Raw genomic sequence first — 18,963 nt, 5'->3', positions numbered from 1 at the left:
TGAGGCATTCAAGGTCATCTTCTCAGAGTTTTCCAGATTCCAGTACTCAGGACTAATCACTCCCTTCTGTTCCACAGCACTTTGTTTATATAACACTTATATGCAGTTACTGCATATATGATGCTACTGCATATGTAAATGTCACTGTACTACAATTATTGCTTACAGTAGTTTACAATTTGCTTACCACTTAGTACATAATACAGTGCCTCACATATATTGGGCATATGTTCAATGTGTCTGCTTATACTGGATAAAAAGTTGCAGAAATATTTACTTTAAAATTTCACAGCAGGGAGGGTATAGCTCAGTGGTAGAGAGCACGCCTAGCATGCATGAGGTCCCAGGTTCAATCCCTGGCATCTCCACCAAAAGTAATAAATAAATAGATAAACCTATTACCTCCCCCAACACAAAAAATTAAAAAAATAATAAAATTTAAAAAATTTTCATAAACAATACACTGTTGGTGGGAATGTAGAACTGTGCAGCTGCCTTTGGGGGTTGGGGGGATCTGACAGTTCCTCAAAAGGTTAGAGAGTTACCATATGACTCAACAATTCTACTCCAAGGTTGATATCAAGAGAAATGAAAACATATATCCAAACAAAAACTTGTACAAGGATGTGCACAGCAGCATTATTCTTAATAACCAAAAATTTGGAACAATTCAAATATCCATCAATTGATGAACAGATAAACAAAATAGACTACATCTGAACAACAGAACATTATTTGGCAGTAAAAAGAAGTGAAGTACTGATGCATGCTACAACATGGGCGAATCCTGAAGACATGCTAAATGAAAAAGTTAGTTACAAAAGAATACATACTGTATGATTTGATTTATATGAAATGTGCAGAACAGGCAAATCCATAGACACAGGAAGTAGACTGGTGGTTGCCTAGAGCTACGGGGGTTAGGAGGAAACAGGGAGAGACTACTATTAAGTATGATTTTTTTTTTCATGGTGATGAAAATGTCCTAAAACTGATTGTAGTGACAGTTGTATAACTGTGAATAAACTAAAAACCTCTGAGTTATGCACTTTAAATAGGTAAACCGTATATGGTATATAAACTGTACCTCAATAAAGCTGTTTAAAGGATTCCATAAAGGTATTACAAAATGTTTCGAACACACAAAATATATTGAACCTGTCTACCCATAACACAGCTTTAATAAATTTTGCCATATTTGCCTCAGATACTTAAAAGAAAATGAATTATTATTCATCAATGTGTACCTCACTCTGTCTATCCCTCACCCTTTCTTTCAGAGGTTTGATGTTTATTTTAATCATGATGCAACTCTTTATGCTTTTACCACATATGTATGTATCCATAAAAGATGTTTATTTTGTCTAGTTTGGAATTTGATATAAGTGGAAAACAAACTATGTGAATTTTGTATTGAGATGTAATTTATAGACAGGAAATTCATGGGTCTAAATGTACAGCTTGATGAATTCTGACAAATGTATACTACAGAATATATTTCATTTATTTTGCTTCTTTGACTTAACATGATGTTGTGAGGTATACCCAGCTGCTGCACACAGCTGTGCTATTTTGCTGAATGGTAACACATCGTATTGTAGTACCATAATCTACATATACTTCTGATGACAACATCTAGGTTTCTTCTAAGGTTTTACTATTTTTTTAAATGCTTCTATGAACATTCTTGTACATGCATCCTTCTTGTGGACATGCCAAGTGTTTCTCTGAGGTATACACTTAGGAATGAAATTGCTAAGCCATAGGACATGAAAGCCTTAAACTTTATTAGAAAAGGCCATATGATTTTCCAAAGTGGTTGTACCAATTTATATTCCCAACAACAGTCTGTAAAAATTCTTAGTTACACTATATAGTCTTAACCAACACTTGGTATTGTCAGAATTTTTCATTTTTAAAAGCCTAATGGATATGAAATGAAATCTCATCACTGTAATTATAATTTGCATTTTTCTGATTACTGCTGAGGCTGAAACCTTTTTTTATATTAGCCATTTGGATTTCCTCTTCTGTCAATTTTCTCTTCATGTCCACCATACATTTTTTTTCAATTGGGTTGTTTAGAATAACAACTGTATCAAAGGATTTACTCCAAAGAGCTGTTCTAAATTATGCCCTCAACAGGAATGATATTTAATAAATATCATTTATTTAATATAACGAGTAAAAACTGACATCTTGGTTTCACTTGTATTTCTTAAATTACTATAAATACTGAATGATTTTCAAATGTTAACCATATTTCCTCTACTGTGAACTGCTTATTTATGTTCTTCACTCATTCATCTTTTGGTGTCACAGTGGGTTTGAAAACTAAATTTGCATGAGCTTTTAAAATATAAAGGAGATTTATTTTGTCAAATCTGTCTTGACTGTCCTAGTTTGCCTTTTAAATTTGTTTCTTAATATATAAAGAACTTCAGGCTTAAATTATTCAAAATTACCTTGTCTTCTGTGATTCCCACCCACATCCCCCAGTTTTTTTTAAACTTAGAAGATCCTCTCCTATTCACTGGTTAAAAATTTGTTTGTCTTTCCCATAATATTAAGTGTGTGTGTAGAGGGTTAATTTAATTTTTTGCTATACCTGGGTATGTGTAATAATATATTGTCAAACTGATTTCACACAGCTAACAAATTATCTACCCCACCATATGTTTGTTTAAAAGAAAGAAAAAACAGAAATGACACCAGAGAACTACCTATATTTTAGACTGGTGTGGAGAAATTTCCTATTTAAGTTACAGACTGGGTTTTCTTTGGATGCAGAAGAATCAAGGGTCATAGGAAAGTTTTAAAAAAGTAAGATAATTCAGTCAGAGTTAAGATTATGAGGATTTCCTTCCCTCTAAATGAGTCGAAACAAAGTAAAAATAGACTTTCAAACTAGTAAGAGGAAACAGGTTCCATCCCCAAAAGCCAAAAAAATCACAATATGTATTTTAGAACCATTTTAGAGTCTTTTTAATAGAAACAAAATGGGGATGATGAAAGGCCAAAAAAGAAAAAGGCAAAAGATAACAGTCATAAAAGGAATGGGTAAAATTACAGAAAATATAATAAGGAAATAAGGTAAGTATGAAGTATCCAGAGTTTTGGCAGCTAAACCTTTAGTTTTTTTCTATTTATAACTTAAGCTGCAACTCTGTTTTTATAATTTATTTTGGAAAACCCAATTCTTCTTTTTCCTGAAACCATTAGAGATTCAACTAGGAAAAGAAATAAAATGGAGAGCCCTGGATGGTAGAAGACAGACTGTTCCTGAATTGTAAAATACTCTGGACTCAAAGTAACCATGCACTATAGTAGCCTGAATCCAGGACTGATTTATTTTTGAACTGCCATAATATCTAGCATATGTATTTCACTCAATAAATATTTGTTAAATGAGTATTACCTTAATACTTAAATTAATACACACTTTCTACTCCTGCCCCAGACTGTTAAAAATTAAACATAATTTAGTTCATCCAAATTGTGATAAAGAATTTTTATTTTCTCAAGCAGTGGAATAAACAAATCTGCATTGCTTACAGTTCCATTACCATACTATTAACCTTTCTTTTTAATGGCAAAATCCCTCAGCTTTCTGCCATAATAATGATTTATAAAAATCACATTACGGGGCTCTATATGAAAATTCAAAGAGCTTACCTTACTGACACCAACTTCAGGAATTCGGAGAGTATGCTCCATATCTTTTTCCCTGCAGAGTTAAGTAAAACGTCTTTAATAATTTCTGAAGCATATATAAATGGTGCACTTACAGTGACACAGAAAGAATTTTTTTAAAAGATAATTTTTTTTTGTTTTAAAAGATAATGTTAGAAATAGACTCACAGACATAGAAAACAAACTGTGGTTGCCAGGGAGGAAAGAAGGGAGGGATAGATTGGGAGTTTGGGACTGACAGATACACATTACTATATGTGAAGTGGATAAACAACAAGGACTTACTGTAAAGCATGGGGAACTATATTCAATTTCTTATAATGAGCCATAATGAAAAAGAAACCGAAAATATATATATATGTATGTATATGTATAATTGAACCATTTTGCTGTACACCTGAAGCTAACATTGTAAACTGACTACACTTCAATAAAAAAAACTTTTTTAAAGGAAAAAAAAAAAAAAGATAACATTAAACTGCAAGTCTCTCTACCACACTAAATCTGGCTTCCATAATCCTACTCTAAATTTCCTATTTAAAAGGAGGTTCCAAATTACTTTCATTCTTTGGTACACCTGTCAGAGGCTAATAAACATCCAATGGGATAAAATATTCTTTTTACTAATGTCAATCATTTATTCCAGATCTATTGACTATGTTTCCACTTCTATTACTACATGTAAGAGGAGTATACTATTCTCCAAGAATTCAAAATTAAGATAGCATATGGAATCTGAATTAACAATACATTATCTTTCCAGTTGGGAAGAAAGGAAATTATTCTATCATGATTAAAACCTACCTCTCTACCAAGCTGGTTATGATTTACAAAGGGGTAAAGGAGAAGAATCAGAGAAGGCCAATACTGAGAATAAGTAATTTAAACCTAAAAAGGGCAGTATGAAAAGTAAGAAAATAACAAAATCTCTGTAGATGGTATCACCAATGGGGACAATGATATCTCCAATATCTCCAACTGACTTCCAAAAGCAAGTAGCAAAAGGTTAAGTGTCAGTAGTATTTTCTGTGTGGCAGAGAGAGGGATGTGGGTGTTATCTTTTGGCTACTGAACAAGTACCATGCACATTTAATGATTAACTGTTCAAAGGGAGAAGGTATAGCTCAGTGGTAAAGCACATGCTTAGCATGCATGAAGTCCTGGGTTCAATCCCCAGTAACCTCATTAAAAAATAAATAAGTAAATAAATAACTTAATTAACCCCCCCAAAAAAACCCAAATAAAAAATGTAATTAAAAAGTGAAAATGAAATAAAAAAAATTATTAACTGCTCAAGAAAAGTACAAACCACTGGAATAAGACAAATACACAAAAATAATATTAAACATTTTTACCTTCCAATTGTAGCAGGGTTTACAGCTGTAATAATAAAAAGTGATCCTGTCTGCAATACAGGTGATCTAATAACAATTACTCTAATACATGGGGGCCAAATCTTTTCTTCATCTGCCAAAGAAACATATGGGTAAATATTAATTCAAATGATATGGAAAAAATTAGAAATGTCTAGGGATGAGAAGGCTAAGTCATCCATAAAATAAAACATACTGATCAAAACTCTTTTCTGTTTAAAACAACCTTCTTGAATTCTGCTAATGACATAAACAGTGAGTAAGACAGTAAGTAAGAAAATGCTCAACCTAAAGATATTAACATCTACCACACTGTAAAATAATCAACTCTCTCTCAAGGTCTTAGAATTTGAAAATGCCCCCAAAAAGCATTGTAATACTAAGTAAGAAAAACTGAGTCTGCCCTTAAAAAAAAATTTGACAGACATTCCTTAACAACAGAATAAGCTTATACACACCAATACGAAATCCTGGGTTTTAAAAGTATGTCTCTATATCATCAAATAAAATAAATTAAATTTGCCATAATATCTATGTAGCTGAATTTATGGACTACTCCTAAAGGCAATTTGCTTTCCCTCCTTCAATTACAAAAGTAGATGACAAATATCTAATCCACTAAAATAGACTTAATACACATTTTAGGATTAGAAAGTAGGTAACTTGTGTTCTACTGATTAGACCATCCAATGCACTGAAAGGTCCAAGTACTAAACTAAAACAATCAGCTCACTTTTTGGCAGATATGGGTCACTAACATTTGTAACTATGTTGCACTTTTATAATGACTAGACTGGGTTATATATGTAAAACTAAACAATGGTGATTGACTCACCTTCATCTTCAGTATCTTCTGCAGTTACATTGTCTTCACTGGTAGTGTCTTCATCGTAACTGTCCTCAGTCTGAGAGTCTGTTATTTCACCTTCTTCTGGCTCGCTATCAGTGTCTGTGATTTTCTTATCTTTAAATGAAGCCGAATTATAAATGTTTTCATTAAGAGGAGATTCTGTAGTCTTTGTGCTAACTGGAACAGTAAACACGGGGGAGCTGTTTTTGTAATGAATATTTATTTTGGCCTTCTTTTTCACATTTGCAAAATCTTCTCCTTCAATACAGCTTATATGGTCAATACTGGATGTTTTTTGATCTTCTGAATTCAAATTCTGGAAAGAGGTGGGAAGAAGAGAGAATAATCTTAAACATGACCATCATATAATGTTTAATGTTAAATGTTACAATGAGTTAGTGAAAATGTATGTACAGTGAAATAACAATAGCTATTATCTCTACTGCCTCTTCCTCTCATGTTCCCTTTCTCATTTAATGATGCTACCATCCATTTACCCAAATCAAAAGTCTGACATGACCTTAAACACAACATTGGTGCCCTTAAACACCAATTACCAAGTGCTATAGACTATGTTTACAATTTATCCCAATTATCTATTCTCAATATCTTAACTGTTTCTGTCTAGTACCTTATCACATATTGCTTGGACTATGTGACAGCCTAGATCAATGCTGTCCAATAAAAATATAATGCAAGCTATATTTGTACTCTAAAATTTTCTAGTAGGCACATTACAAAGGTAAAATGAAGCAGGTAATTCACTGTATTATTTTATCTAACCCAGTATTTATAAAATATAATTATATACATAAATTAATATTTAATCAATATAAAATTATTAATGAAATATTTTACATGGATTTTCTGTACTAAGTCTTCATAACTGAGTGTAGTTTACACTTACAAAATATCTTAATTAGGACCAGCTGTATTTCAAGCATTCAATAGCCACATGTAGCTGACTGAACAATGCAGGCCTAGAGAATACAACTAAACCTAAATTTTCTTTTTGAACTTTGAATTAATTATCAAGTCAACATACATAACATAAAAGTGGCTTTAATTAAGGCAGGGATTTAAAGATCCAAATATACCTAATGTAGCAGAACTGAAGCTTTGCTAAAATTTAATACTTTATAGAGTTGGTCTGACAATACACCAAAAGTACAGCTGAATCAGTTACATCTTTTATTCCAAGATTCTAACGTATCTGGCATAAGCCTTTTATAATTTATTACACATGCTTATTGGGCATGCCTTAGGACAAATGAACAAATCTATTACTTTAAGCTTAGAAGAAAGTTATTTTCCTCTGGTGTAGAGCATACTCTGAATTTTCTTTCTGCCTCAGAGCAACATGATCAAGTATATTCATATGTTCTATTATTTTATAAAATAAGAGAGCATCTTAAACACATATTTTTAATAGCAGTATAAATTCAGTTTGGAGACTGGCTAAACACTCAGACAGTGTGATAAACTGGATGTACTTTCAGCAACACAAACTCACCAAGGACAAGAACAAGGGCAAGAACTAAAAAACTCAGAGGAACTTTAAAGCCATTGTGAATTACAGCCAAAAAATTTCCCTATCTAAATATACCTTTTAAAAAAAGCAGTTTCCAATCTTGTATATTTTATTATTACTGCCTACAGAACAACACATGCAGAGGAAAAATAAGTGAAATTGCAAGAGGTGTTACTTTTTAAAAACTATCTGTCAGTCTAGAACATTAGATAAATATTCATTAAAATATAAGAGGCCTAGGGCCTTCATGTAGGCATTTAGGTACATACACATATTTCAAGTTACTTATTCCAGTCTCCTCACCCTACCTCCTTTCTTCCACATACTCTATGCTTCTAAAAAGTAAGGTTCAAAAATATCTTAAAACTAAAGAAAAAGATAAGGATGTCCTAACCAGTCTCTGCCCACGTTTCACAGCTACGTCTGAGAATCCTTGGGGACTTCTCAAAATTCCATCAGGTATTTTCTTAAGTCCCTGTCCTGAATTTAACATATTTTTGAAGAAGGATGGTAAAGATGAACAATTATAGGAGCTAAGCTGGACCAAAATCTCACAGAACACTTTCAAATTTCATTCTCTAGCTTGTCAGGAACAGTCATTTGAAGACCTCAATGTGTTCTTTTCTTTGTTAGAGAAAAATAGTTCCATAATGTATCCTTCCTAACAGTTCAACCACTGGTAACAGATATGAGTCATTAAAACAGGTTTTAAAGCAAAAAATCACCTTTAGTATTTTAGTTACATACTCTTCAATGCCCAGGTATTGTCAGTGAAAATAATAGAGAAATAAAAGCAAATCAAATAGAGAATTGAGATAAAATTTCAAGAATAGGGGAGGTAGCCAAGATGGCAAAGCAGGAAGACCCTGAACCCACCTCCTCCCATAAACAAACCAAAATTACAACTACTCACACAGTAACTATCTACGAGAATAACCTGAACATTAGAAAAGATTTCCCAAACTAAAGACATAAAGAAGGAACTACATGAGATGGGTAGGAGGCATAGAGACCCACACCCCTGGGTACTCCCTTCCACACTGTGAACTGTGCTCTGGTGGTTAAAAAAAGACAAGATTATCAAGCGTTCTGTATTAGCAGTGGATGCAGAAAATTTTTTCAGATGGATAAAATGTTCATGGTACAGAGGTAAAGTTTCCTATGCAAAAAATTGTGTACAACTTTCTATGCAATATTGATTCTCATCTGGCATATTCTAATCAGGCTGTAGGCCAATAAAGTTTTTGGATTACTTAATTAGTAATATCAAAACCTGTCAAAAAATTAAAAAATGGAAAGAATATCACAATGACAGAAGTCCTTCCCAAGGAGCAATGAATCTGAACCCCCAGTGGGGCTCCCCATCGTGGGAGATCCTACACTAGAAAGACACACACACACACACACACACACACACATACACACAATGGAGTATTACTCAGCTATTAAAAAACGAAATCTTACCATCTGCAACAACAAGGATGACCCTAGAGGGTATTATGCTAAGTGAAATAAGTCAGACAGAGAAAGACAAATACCTAATGAATTCACCTGCATATGCAATCAAAAAAAACAAAAGGAAAACAAACTCATAGAGAACAAATGCATGGTTGCCAGGGGGAGGGAGTTGGAGGTGGAGGCAAAAGAGATAAAAGGGATTAGGAGGTACAAATCTTCAGTTATAAAATAAATTAGCCATGGGAATGTAATATACAGCATAAGGAATATGGTCAATAATACTGTAATAACTTTTTATGTGGCTACACGATGGTTACTATACCTACCATGGTGATCATTTCATAACACATATAAAAGTCAAATCACTAAGTAGTACACCTAAAACTAACATAATATTGCACATAACTATACTTCAAAAAAAATTAAAAGTTAAGTATTTAATAGTTGCCAAAATTCACGAAATGCCAATATAATAAATAAGCCTCCTTTCCTACCTATAAACCACCAACCTTATTCTGTTTAAGGAGTAGAAATAAAAGCCTTGATAAAATTTTATTTTCCTTCTTTAAATTTAACATTGTAACATAAGCATTTAAAGAGTTCCCCTCAGTCTTTATAAGCACTACAATTTTAAGGCCTAAATGATGCTTTTTTAATTAAATGTACTATCATTTTCTTTTTTCCTTCCATTTTTATTAAGATATAAGTAACTGACATATAGCACTGTAGAAGCTTAAGGTGTACAGCACAATGATTTGACATACATCAAAAATGACTACCGCAATTAGTTTAGTGAATATCCATCATCTCATAATGATAAAAAATAAAGAGAAAAAATTTTCCGTGACAAGAACTCTTAGGTTTACTCTCTAAATAACTTCCATATATAGCATACAGCAGTATTCATTTACGTTTATCATGTTGTATACTACATTCCTAGTACTTACTTATCCTATAACTGGAAGTTTGTACCTTTTGACTACCTTCATCCAATTACCCCTCCCCACCACTCACAGCTAGAGTAACCACAAATCTGGTATCTTTTTCTATGAGTTTCTTTGTTTTTGAAGTATAACTGACCTATAACACTATGTTAGTTCCTGGTGCACAATATAATGGTTTGATATTTCTATACATTACAAAATGATCACAATGTCAAGTCTAGTTACCATCTGTTTCTACACCAAAATATTATGGTATTATTCACTATAGTCACCACACTGTACATTTCATCCCTGTGACTCATTTATTTTGTAACTGGAAGTTTAAATGTACTTTCATCCTCTTAGTCAATAACTGTCAGCCATCTGAACCCTTAATTTTCTTCTGTTCTTATAAATATTGCTATATAACTATACAAAGGAATTCTTCTTTGGATTTTTTAAAAAAATTAATTACTAGAAACAAGATTTTCCAATTAAATAATATGAACACTTTTATGGTATTCATACAATCTATTTTCCCAAAAGGTATCAATTTACACTCCTTATAAATATGCATGTACCCTATATTTGCTAGCAATGGGTTTTTTTAATGTTTGCCAACATCTGCAAGATACTGTTCAACATAACTAAAAAAGTTGAACTTTCACCTACATCTACTAACAAACTATGTTCTTCTTTTACCGTGAATTGTGCACTGAAATTAACTTATCAGTTGAGGGTCTGAATATTCTTCTTCCGAATTCTTTAACACAAGAGTATTTTATCTTGCCCTAAATCTACCTTTAAGAAATTTTTTCTATTTCTAGTGACTGAGAATTTGTGAAAAGTCCACGTATGCCCCATGTGAAAGCTTACTGCCTCATAGGTTCTGGTATCTTATTGTAATGAGGATGCTTGAAATACAGAGTTACTAAATGATTTTTCAGTTTCTTGAAAAATTTTGGCTTAATTATAATATCACTATTATGTACATCTTAAAAATTATGAAGACATTACCTTTTCCTCATTTGCTGTAGAAGAATCAGGATCCTTTCTTTTCTTCTTCAATTTTTTATCTTTATTTTGTTTTGTTCCAGAACTCTGATAAGGCTGCAAATCTACTCGAGAATGAAATTGGTATCGACCACTTTCTACATCACAGTAGTAATAAATTCCCGTGGAAGGATCATAATATAGCTGATTTTCCTTTCAAAATCAAGAAAACAGTAAGTTCTATTGATGTAAGATGAAATAAAAGTAGAAAATTAAACTTAACAAAATACCAAATATATTCAGAAATACATAGTACATGTTTCTTTTAAGAACTCCAGTATCTTCTGAAGATAATAAAGAAAACAGAATGAAAAATGCTTGTAATTTTCCAAAACATTTTACCATTCAATACCTGTTCTAATTTTCTTAGTGTGAAAAATGAATACACTTAAATACTAAATTAAATCTCATGAAACTGCCAATATTTGACCATTTTTTTACTTAAAGAAACAGTAGCTTCATATGGTTCAACAAGAAATCTTTTAGAAGTTATGAAAAACAAGGCATGCATCAAAAAAAGGTGACCATATAAAAGCAATTTCAGACTCATTCTCTGTATGATTACATGATAATCGTTTGCCAGTATAAATCCCTAAACTGTTAATGTCATGAAACAAAGATTTGCCTTTTAACATTCATGACTCAAAGCCCTGAAGAAAAATTTGAAAATTAAGCTCATAAACAATACATAACATACTATATAAAGAAATAAAAAAACTGTCTTCACTATTTAATTAATTCTACACTAAGTAACTAAGTAAGACTTACAAGTAAAGCAGCTATGCAAAATAGAATTTTGGTAAATTATGGATAAAAACTAGAAAAATAAAATTAAGCATTCATCTGCATTTATTAGATACTGGCCAGTACTCTATAACCAAGATTTAACTGAACAGTCTATATCTTATTCACATCGTAATCCATACAGATCAGATCTGGAAACATCTTACAATATACTGAGATTAAGCAACTGAAACTTCCTGAAAAAGAATAATTTATTTTTTCTGACTGTTGTAGATCCCTTAGAAAAATATTAAGAATTCTTATCTTTCCCTTAACTGAAAAACTGAATGGAAGCTTTCTAACCTTTATTTCCAAGGATAACAGAATTTTTACAACCCAAATCTTTTTAATGTTACGTCTTTCAGTCCAAAATATAGACATTTTCAAATATTTAACAAATTTTTTATTTAATTAAAATAAAGTGAAAACTAGGACAATAAAAATGGCAAAGCAATGAGAAGTCCCTACTTTACTGAGACATAACCTGCAGAATGTAATTAACTATTTGCAAAACAGACGTCAAGAGGACAGTTATAAAAAGGAGAGAATGACATTGACTAATGACACATGGAAATGCCTTATTTTCCAAAAACCAAGTAAGTAATAGCTATTCTCCTTGGTAAAAAGAGTTTAACCATTAATATTCTGGGTATTAATTAGCATTGTCAATTAGCATACTCCTATGAAGAAAATTACCTCTTAACAAAGTATTTACAAAGCACTATCCCTAATGCAAACTGACAAGCTAATGAAATTCCTTATCTAACTAAGATATTTACCATTATCATTATATTTGCTAGGTTAGTTAACAATAGTTTCAATAAATGGAATGGTGGATATTTGCTCCACTTTGGGGCACTACATTCTGTAATTCCTGAGGACCAGATCACACGCCTAGACCACTGAGATAGACGTATGTGGTATCTAAGTTCCATCATCTTTGTCATCAAAACCTGAAAAACTCCAATTAAGTACCAGACCTTCAACAGCCATAACACTATATGATGAATAAAGAACTTTATTTTCTGGTTCTGTCCTAGTCAGTAGTCCATCACATTTCTGATTCCATACTAACTTCCTACTTCTTACTGTTAACAGATTGATCTTTAAAGAGTGAAATGTTTAAAAGCCACAAAAAGGAAAACAGTGACTAATAATAAACATGCTATTGTGAATTCAAGAAAAACACTGTCTGTGGCCTTAAATGGATTCATAAAGACATAAGTATTCGAGACAATTTTTTAAAAATCTTACCCCAAGCCTGGAATTAACAGTGTTACTTCCTTATAAATTCTATGAAAAAATGTTTAGGTTCTTAAACAATTTACAAGATGTAGTTAATTGTCTGCTTTTATTAATAAATACTTTAACATTTTTATGTTACTTTACATATAAAAGATTATTAGGCCTCTCTAAAATATTTATCTATAATAACACAATGAACTTATTTAATTAAAAAATCCAAAAGTGCAGTTCCACAAGCTATTTTATAAATCTTTACCTTTATCACATAGTTTTGAATCAAACATAATTTTTAAATGCAGCTTCCTGCTTTTCTTAATTCAGGTTTTAATATTTGGTATTCAAGCAACTAAGAATACAATCATACGTATTAATAGGTCTGAGATACTTACAGAATCATAATAAAATCCAGTGCTGTGATCAAAATACAATCCAGTATTCTCATCATAACTAAATCCAGTCTGTGATACAGCAGCTTCTGCTGCAGCTCTCAAACTTTCAGCTAATGAAGAACCTTCTAAGGATGTATCTTCTGTTGCTAATGCAGATGCTGGCTCCTAGGTAAGACAAAATGAAGTCAAATAGACAAAAACTTCCTCATGTCAACAGAAGTTAAAAGAACTTGAAACACTAAACAGACCTAAAAGAGATTGAATAATAAGACCTCAATTTCTGCAATGGAAGGGGATGGCTACCAATTACAATCTGATCCACTGATTCTGACCCAGTTTTGAAGACACTAAAATTGAGTGAGTGACCATTATACCAAAAACAAATGCCTGATACCACAGGGAAGCAATCCACGAAATACAGACTGAAATAGTCTTTAAGACAAATGATCTGGATTCTTCAATAATTACCGGTTCAAGGGGAAAAAATTTTGAAAAGAGATAGAGAAGGCCATAAATTATATGAGATATACAACACATCAAGCAGTTACACTGTATGAAGCTTATTGGTATCCTGATTCAAACAAACTGTAGAAACAAATTTATAAAACCTTCTGGGAAGTTTGAACAGTGACAAGATATCTGACATAAAGGAAGCATTAAAAAAAAAAACTGGTGTGAACGTAGTATTGTGGCTGTTGTTTAAATTTTTTGTTTAAGTCAAAACATACTGACAAATTTTCTTTAAGTTTATGAGAATGCAGAGAAACTGGAACCCTCATACATTGCTGGTGGTATATCATACATTTTTGGAACACAACAGAGTAGGAAAACAGTTACACATAAGAACAAGTTCTAATTTTTGTTTCTCAAAAACTGTGTTATTCACTGTATAATTACACACAGAATGTATACAACCCTTATACATGTTGTGATCAACCAAAGAATTGTCTATTTTTCTACATAATAATAGCAAAGGACAGGTTCTTGAGTATCAACAGTTTCAAGTTAAGCATTCTATTACCTGTGAATCTGAGGCAAAATGGTCCTCTTGTCCACATTTAACATTTTCTGTTACATTAGTACCAGCATAAGCATCATTTTCTATGTGTGACTGGCCTTCAGAATTAAAAGTAGAAGCTTCGATATCCTGATCTTCCTGAACTGAGAATTCAGACACTTTATTTGGAAGAGTAACATCTTTATAGTATGTCTGATAATAATAATCTGCAGCAAAAAGAAATGAAGTGATATCACATTAGAATACTGTATATAAAAAGGACTTAATTCCAAAACATTGGCACTGAATACAAAACAACACATTGCAAACAAATCATATTTTTATAATTACACACATTTGAATAGATTAAAATGGATGGTGCAAGTAAATCTGCAGAAGTATTTCTCTCTGATTCTAATGTCACCTTCAGTACCCTAGCTATCAAGCTAAAAAGAAAAAAAGGGTAATGAGATTTGGATTTTCCACAGCAAGAATAAAGAAACAAAACAAGTAGATAGTCTGTGTTCTGTCCAAAAAAATAAAAAAAATAGCAACTCATAACAACTTCTAACCATATACCTTAGTATTGCTAAACATCAAATGACAGTGGAATAGACACATCAAAGCTTGATTTTTCTGAAAAATTTCTCTTATGATGCTGACTTTTTTAAAAAACATAGTATCATACAGATATGAAATGTTAATACTATTGCTTTATTTAGCAGTTTAGCTAAACTGCATACTGAATAAAAGGAAAAATTTAATGGGAAAGATCATTCTTTGTGATCCTTATTAATTAAAACTCAGCTGCTCAGTTATTTTGCCTCACAATGTAAGGGCACTGATGAGGCCACGGTTGTAGGCTCATCACTCTTACAAGGGCCTAAGAGACTGACACTGAAGAGATGCTACGTGGAATGCATCAACAAGAAAACACATGCTCCTGGTCACAAGCAAGGCCAGATGAGAGTAGGTGGCTTACAGCACAGCAAAATTATTCACTGAATGTGACACAGAAAGCATGTTAACATTATTATGTATTTATAGGAATGACAATACATTTCTACTTTTCCACTAAAACAGCAGATTATCTGAAAATACCAAATCATACGGAGAAAAGTCAGCACTGCAACAGATCTCCTATTTATCTAGAAGTATGTATATTTTAAATCTAAAGGGAACTCCAGGTTAGCATGATTTGAATGTAATAATATTAGGGTTATCTTCACTATAAGCTGAATACCTGAGCTTGACCAAGGAGGGTGGTTCTCTGTTTGTACTTCTACATCAGATTTTTTACTATCCTCGTTTCTTCCACAATGGAGTATTTTACTGAGCTCTTCTACCTGAAAGAAAATAAAGCCTTAGGAAAATTAAACCATACAACAATCTAACAATATACACACCATTCCTCTGAAATTATAGTAATTATTTTTCTTAGTAAAAATTTGAAGAAGTATCAATAGCAGCTAGTTTCCTTTTCGGAAAAGCTCAAAACGCTGTAACTGGCTTTCACTTTTTACATTTGCAGGAGACGGTTTTATTCTTACATGCTCTTGCTAAACCTCAAAATTCCCCTGTAGAAGTAAGAATGACTAAATTAGTAGGACTTTGTGAATGGGATCCTTAATTTCTAACAAATAAGGATGTCTTTATACCAATATTTTATTCAGTCAGCAGTTCTCCCTAAGAAAAATTAAACTGTTGATTACCTAGTGTAATTCAGTGTTCTCCACCTAGAATTACCCATTCACTTAAACAATGCCACTCATTAATGTATTTTTTCTTGAAATAACAATCTAATAACTAAATAACTGCAGCAGAAGGAAATAGAGATGACTGCCTCATAAGGGGCGCCGGTCTTCCCTGTGCCTCAGTGAATGCCAAGGCCAGAGCAATACGGCAGGAAAATATCTATAAACAGATGAAGAGCAGCCTCATCAACACCTGAGCCAGACAGAATCTCAGAGTGAGATGAAATCTATCATAAGCACAAAATTAACTAAGAAACAAACTTTTAAATATTTCTTTAACAGTACATAAAGCTAAAAAGAGAAAGGTGGTGAGACTGATTATATACGGATTTCCTATGCACTTCACAGAACTATCAGATCTGCTGCTACTACCAGGGCTGGAACTACAGTAAAGTAAGCAAGACACCTAAGGGCACAAATTTAAGAAGGAACTCACAACTTCATGCAAATATAGGATCTGTACCTGAAAAAGATGCCCCCTTAAACTTTTCACCCTAGGCTACTGATTGCCTTGCCCTGGTCCTGGCTCTGGCTACTACCACTACTACCATAAATAAGATCATTTATTTAATATCTGCCACATGCTAGGCACTGTATTGGTTCTTTGGATAACATCTCATTCTTAAAACCACCTTACAAATTAGTTGTCCTAATCTCCAACTTACATATCAGAAATCTAAAGAGATAAAGTAACTTGCACAAGGTTTTTTTTTTTTTTTTTTTTGACTCCAAAGCCTGTACATATTGTATTTTCCCACTAGATCACTCTCAGTTCTCAAGTCAAATTTTTACTGCTCCAGATAAAATACTACTTAGTCATTAGGGGTGGCAGTTAACAACCAAACTCCACCCAGCACCAGGGGAGGCTGACAAGGAAGATAGTAAGGAGTTTTACTATCATCAGTAGACTCAAGACTTTCTATGCATCTCAGTTTTTCATACTAAACTACTATCAAATTAATACTAATAACCAAAATGCTTGCTCTTCAAAGATTAGCAAAAACATTTTCTTTTAAGATCTTTATAGTAAGCAATATTTTAACAATTTAAAATCATAAAAGAGGTTTTTTTTAAGGCTATCATAGTTTGCTCTCCTTTCCCCATGGTATTTGGAGTCTCCTAGCACAGTCATTATGCACTGTACATGCTCAAGAAATAGTTGTGGAAAAAACAAACACACATTTTCTATACTGTCATAATGTTAATAACTCTATACAAGGGGCACAGAAACTCAGCAGTTATTTTCATTGATTATTTGATAACAAAGCATAATAAAGTTTGATGATGCTTCAATGCTCAGCTTACATATCTGGTTTTAGGATATATACTAATATATTTCAAAGGATAGACAACAGCTTAATTGAAATTAATAATTATGTGGAAATAACTTGTCTGGAAAGATTACAACTGCCCAAAAACATCAAGCTGGAAAAAATATTTTGCTTTTTAAAAGTTTTTAAAAATCTAAGTGTAAAGATTTGTCCTTACTGTATGTTATGAAAACGGAGTTAGCTGTTTAGTGTCTCTAACTCCTTACTTCCACCAGACAACTCAAGATAAATGCCCAGAACAACCTTATACATATGGAGCGTTCAATAGCTTGTAAAAGTCTGTCCACATTTAATTTGATTTAACCTTCACCAGTGTGGTCCTAGCATTCTCATCTTATGGGCAACTAAGGCTCAGTATCAGTTTACACATCTAGTGAGTGATAAATGGGACTGACTGAAATTCAGCGCTTTAACAAACTCAAAAGATACCTAGAAAAAATATTGTAATTGTGCGTACTGCCAATGGAACTTTACAAGTGAGTGAGAATGAAAACTAAAGTACTACAAGCTGGCAGTAATTGCAGCTCACGCACTTATCTAAATTGAGTACCCGACTTTTAGGTCTGTTCCAAATGTATTTGGAACAACAATCATACTGAACTTTTAATTATTTCAGGTACCCTGTAAAGTAGTTCTGGGCCCGAGGCTATCACAGACTTTTGCCTAGGGCTGGAGACGGAAGGCGCACCTGGGTGCGGAGCTCCTGGTTGTTGCTCTCGGCGCTCTGGTACAGCCGCTCTGTGTGGTGCAGCAGCTTCTCGATCTCCCTCACTTGCCGCTTGCAGCTCCGCAGCTCGCGTTCCAACTTCTCCACTTTCCGCCTCAATTGGGCCAGTTCAGGCTCGGGGGAGGGAGGTGGCGACGGCGACAACGAAGGCGACGGCGCCTCGGAGGCCATGGCGTCCGGTGCAAGGCGGCCCGTGGGCGCGGAGGGTACGTGCTCAGACTGAGGCGGACGCCGGCGGGCCCAGGGCCCACGGGAGCGCGCAAGCCACGAAAGACGGCCTCAAATCCGACCGGCCGCGGCGGCCTCTGGCCATGACGCCCTGAAGCTTGTTACCTGTAGCCGAAAAGGACTGCAGGCAGCGAGCAAGGGGACAGAAAATCAGAACAGCTCAAAACCCCCGGCTTTAAAACAGCAAAACTTTATTGGTAACTACCTGCCCCAGCGACTGAATGAGCCGCAGAAACGTTGGAGAAATAGGCGACCCAGAGCAGCAGAGGCTAGAAAGATCCGCGTCTCTAGGCTGAACCGGAAACGATGGCACCGGCGGTGGGCGGGGCCGAGACGGAAAAGGAAGCGACGGGAAGCGGGAAGGGCCGCACGATGCACACGCGCACCTCCCCGGCCAGCTGCTGGAGGCTGGGGGCGGTGCTTGAGACCGTGCAGAGCGTGTGTGAAAACGCCTACAGTAGCCTGGGAGAAATAAGGGGAGGAGTCTTCTGCGCGCTCTCTGGTCTCAGGCTTTTTAGTTTTGCTCACTTTCAAACCGTTTGCAAACTTTTTGCATAGAGTTCACTTCCAAGCTCCTCGTTTTACAGATGAGAACCATGAATCTCCAAGAAATGATTTGCCAAGGTTT

The 18,963-nt window shown here is 33.8% G+C and overlaps 1 protein-coding gene across 2 annotated transcripts in view; it reads right to left on the bottom strand.

Moving 5' to 3' along the window:
* Window positions 1-18,677, bottom strand: part of AGGF1 (angiogenic factor with G-patch and FHA domains 1) — a 29,701-nt gene extending 11,024 nt beyond the window's left edge. Inside the window, exons 1-9 of one of the 2 annotated variants that reach the window (XM_074360082.1) lie at window positions 18,541-18,677; window positions 18,069-18,456; window positions 15,539-15,641; window positions 14,320-14,522; window positions 13,299-13,463; window positions 10,846-11,034; window positions 5,902-6,232; window positions 5,049-5,160; window positions 3,676-3,727 (exon numbers count right to left, since the gene is read on the bottom strand). In XM_074360082.1, the coding sequence (XP_074216183.1) occupies window positions 3,676-3,727; window positions 5,049-5,160; window positions 5,902-6,232; window positions 10,846-11,034; window positions 13,299-13,463; window positions 14,320-14,522; window positions 15,539-15,641; window positions 18,069-18,278 (1,365 nt within the window). In that variant the 5' untranslated portion in view covers window positions 18,279-18,456; window positions 18,541-18,677. Of the gene's footprint in view, window positions 1-3,675; window positions 3,728-5,048; window positions 5,161-5,901; window positions 6,233-10,845; window positions 11,035-13,298; window positions 13,464-14,319; window positions 14,523-15,538; window positions 15,642-18,068 lie in introns of both variants that reach the window. The other variant, XM_010949270.3, reaches the window with a different exon arrangement.
* Between the last annotated feature and the right edge of the window lie 286 nt (window positions 18,678-18,963).

Source organism: Camelus bactrianus, chromosome 3 (assembly GCF_048773025.1).
Source record: "Camelus bactrianus isolate YW-2024 breed Bactrian camel chromosome 3, ASM4877302v1, whole genome shotgun sequence".
Classification (NCBI taxonomy): Eukaryota; Metazoa; Chordata; class Mammalia; order Artiodactyla; family Camelidae; genus Camelus; species Camelus bactrianus.
The sequence above is the reverse complement of the archived record's forward strand: the minus strand, read 5'-3'. Positions and strand labels throughout refer to the sequence as shown.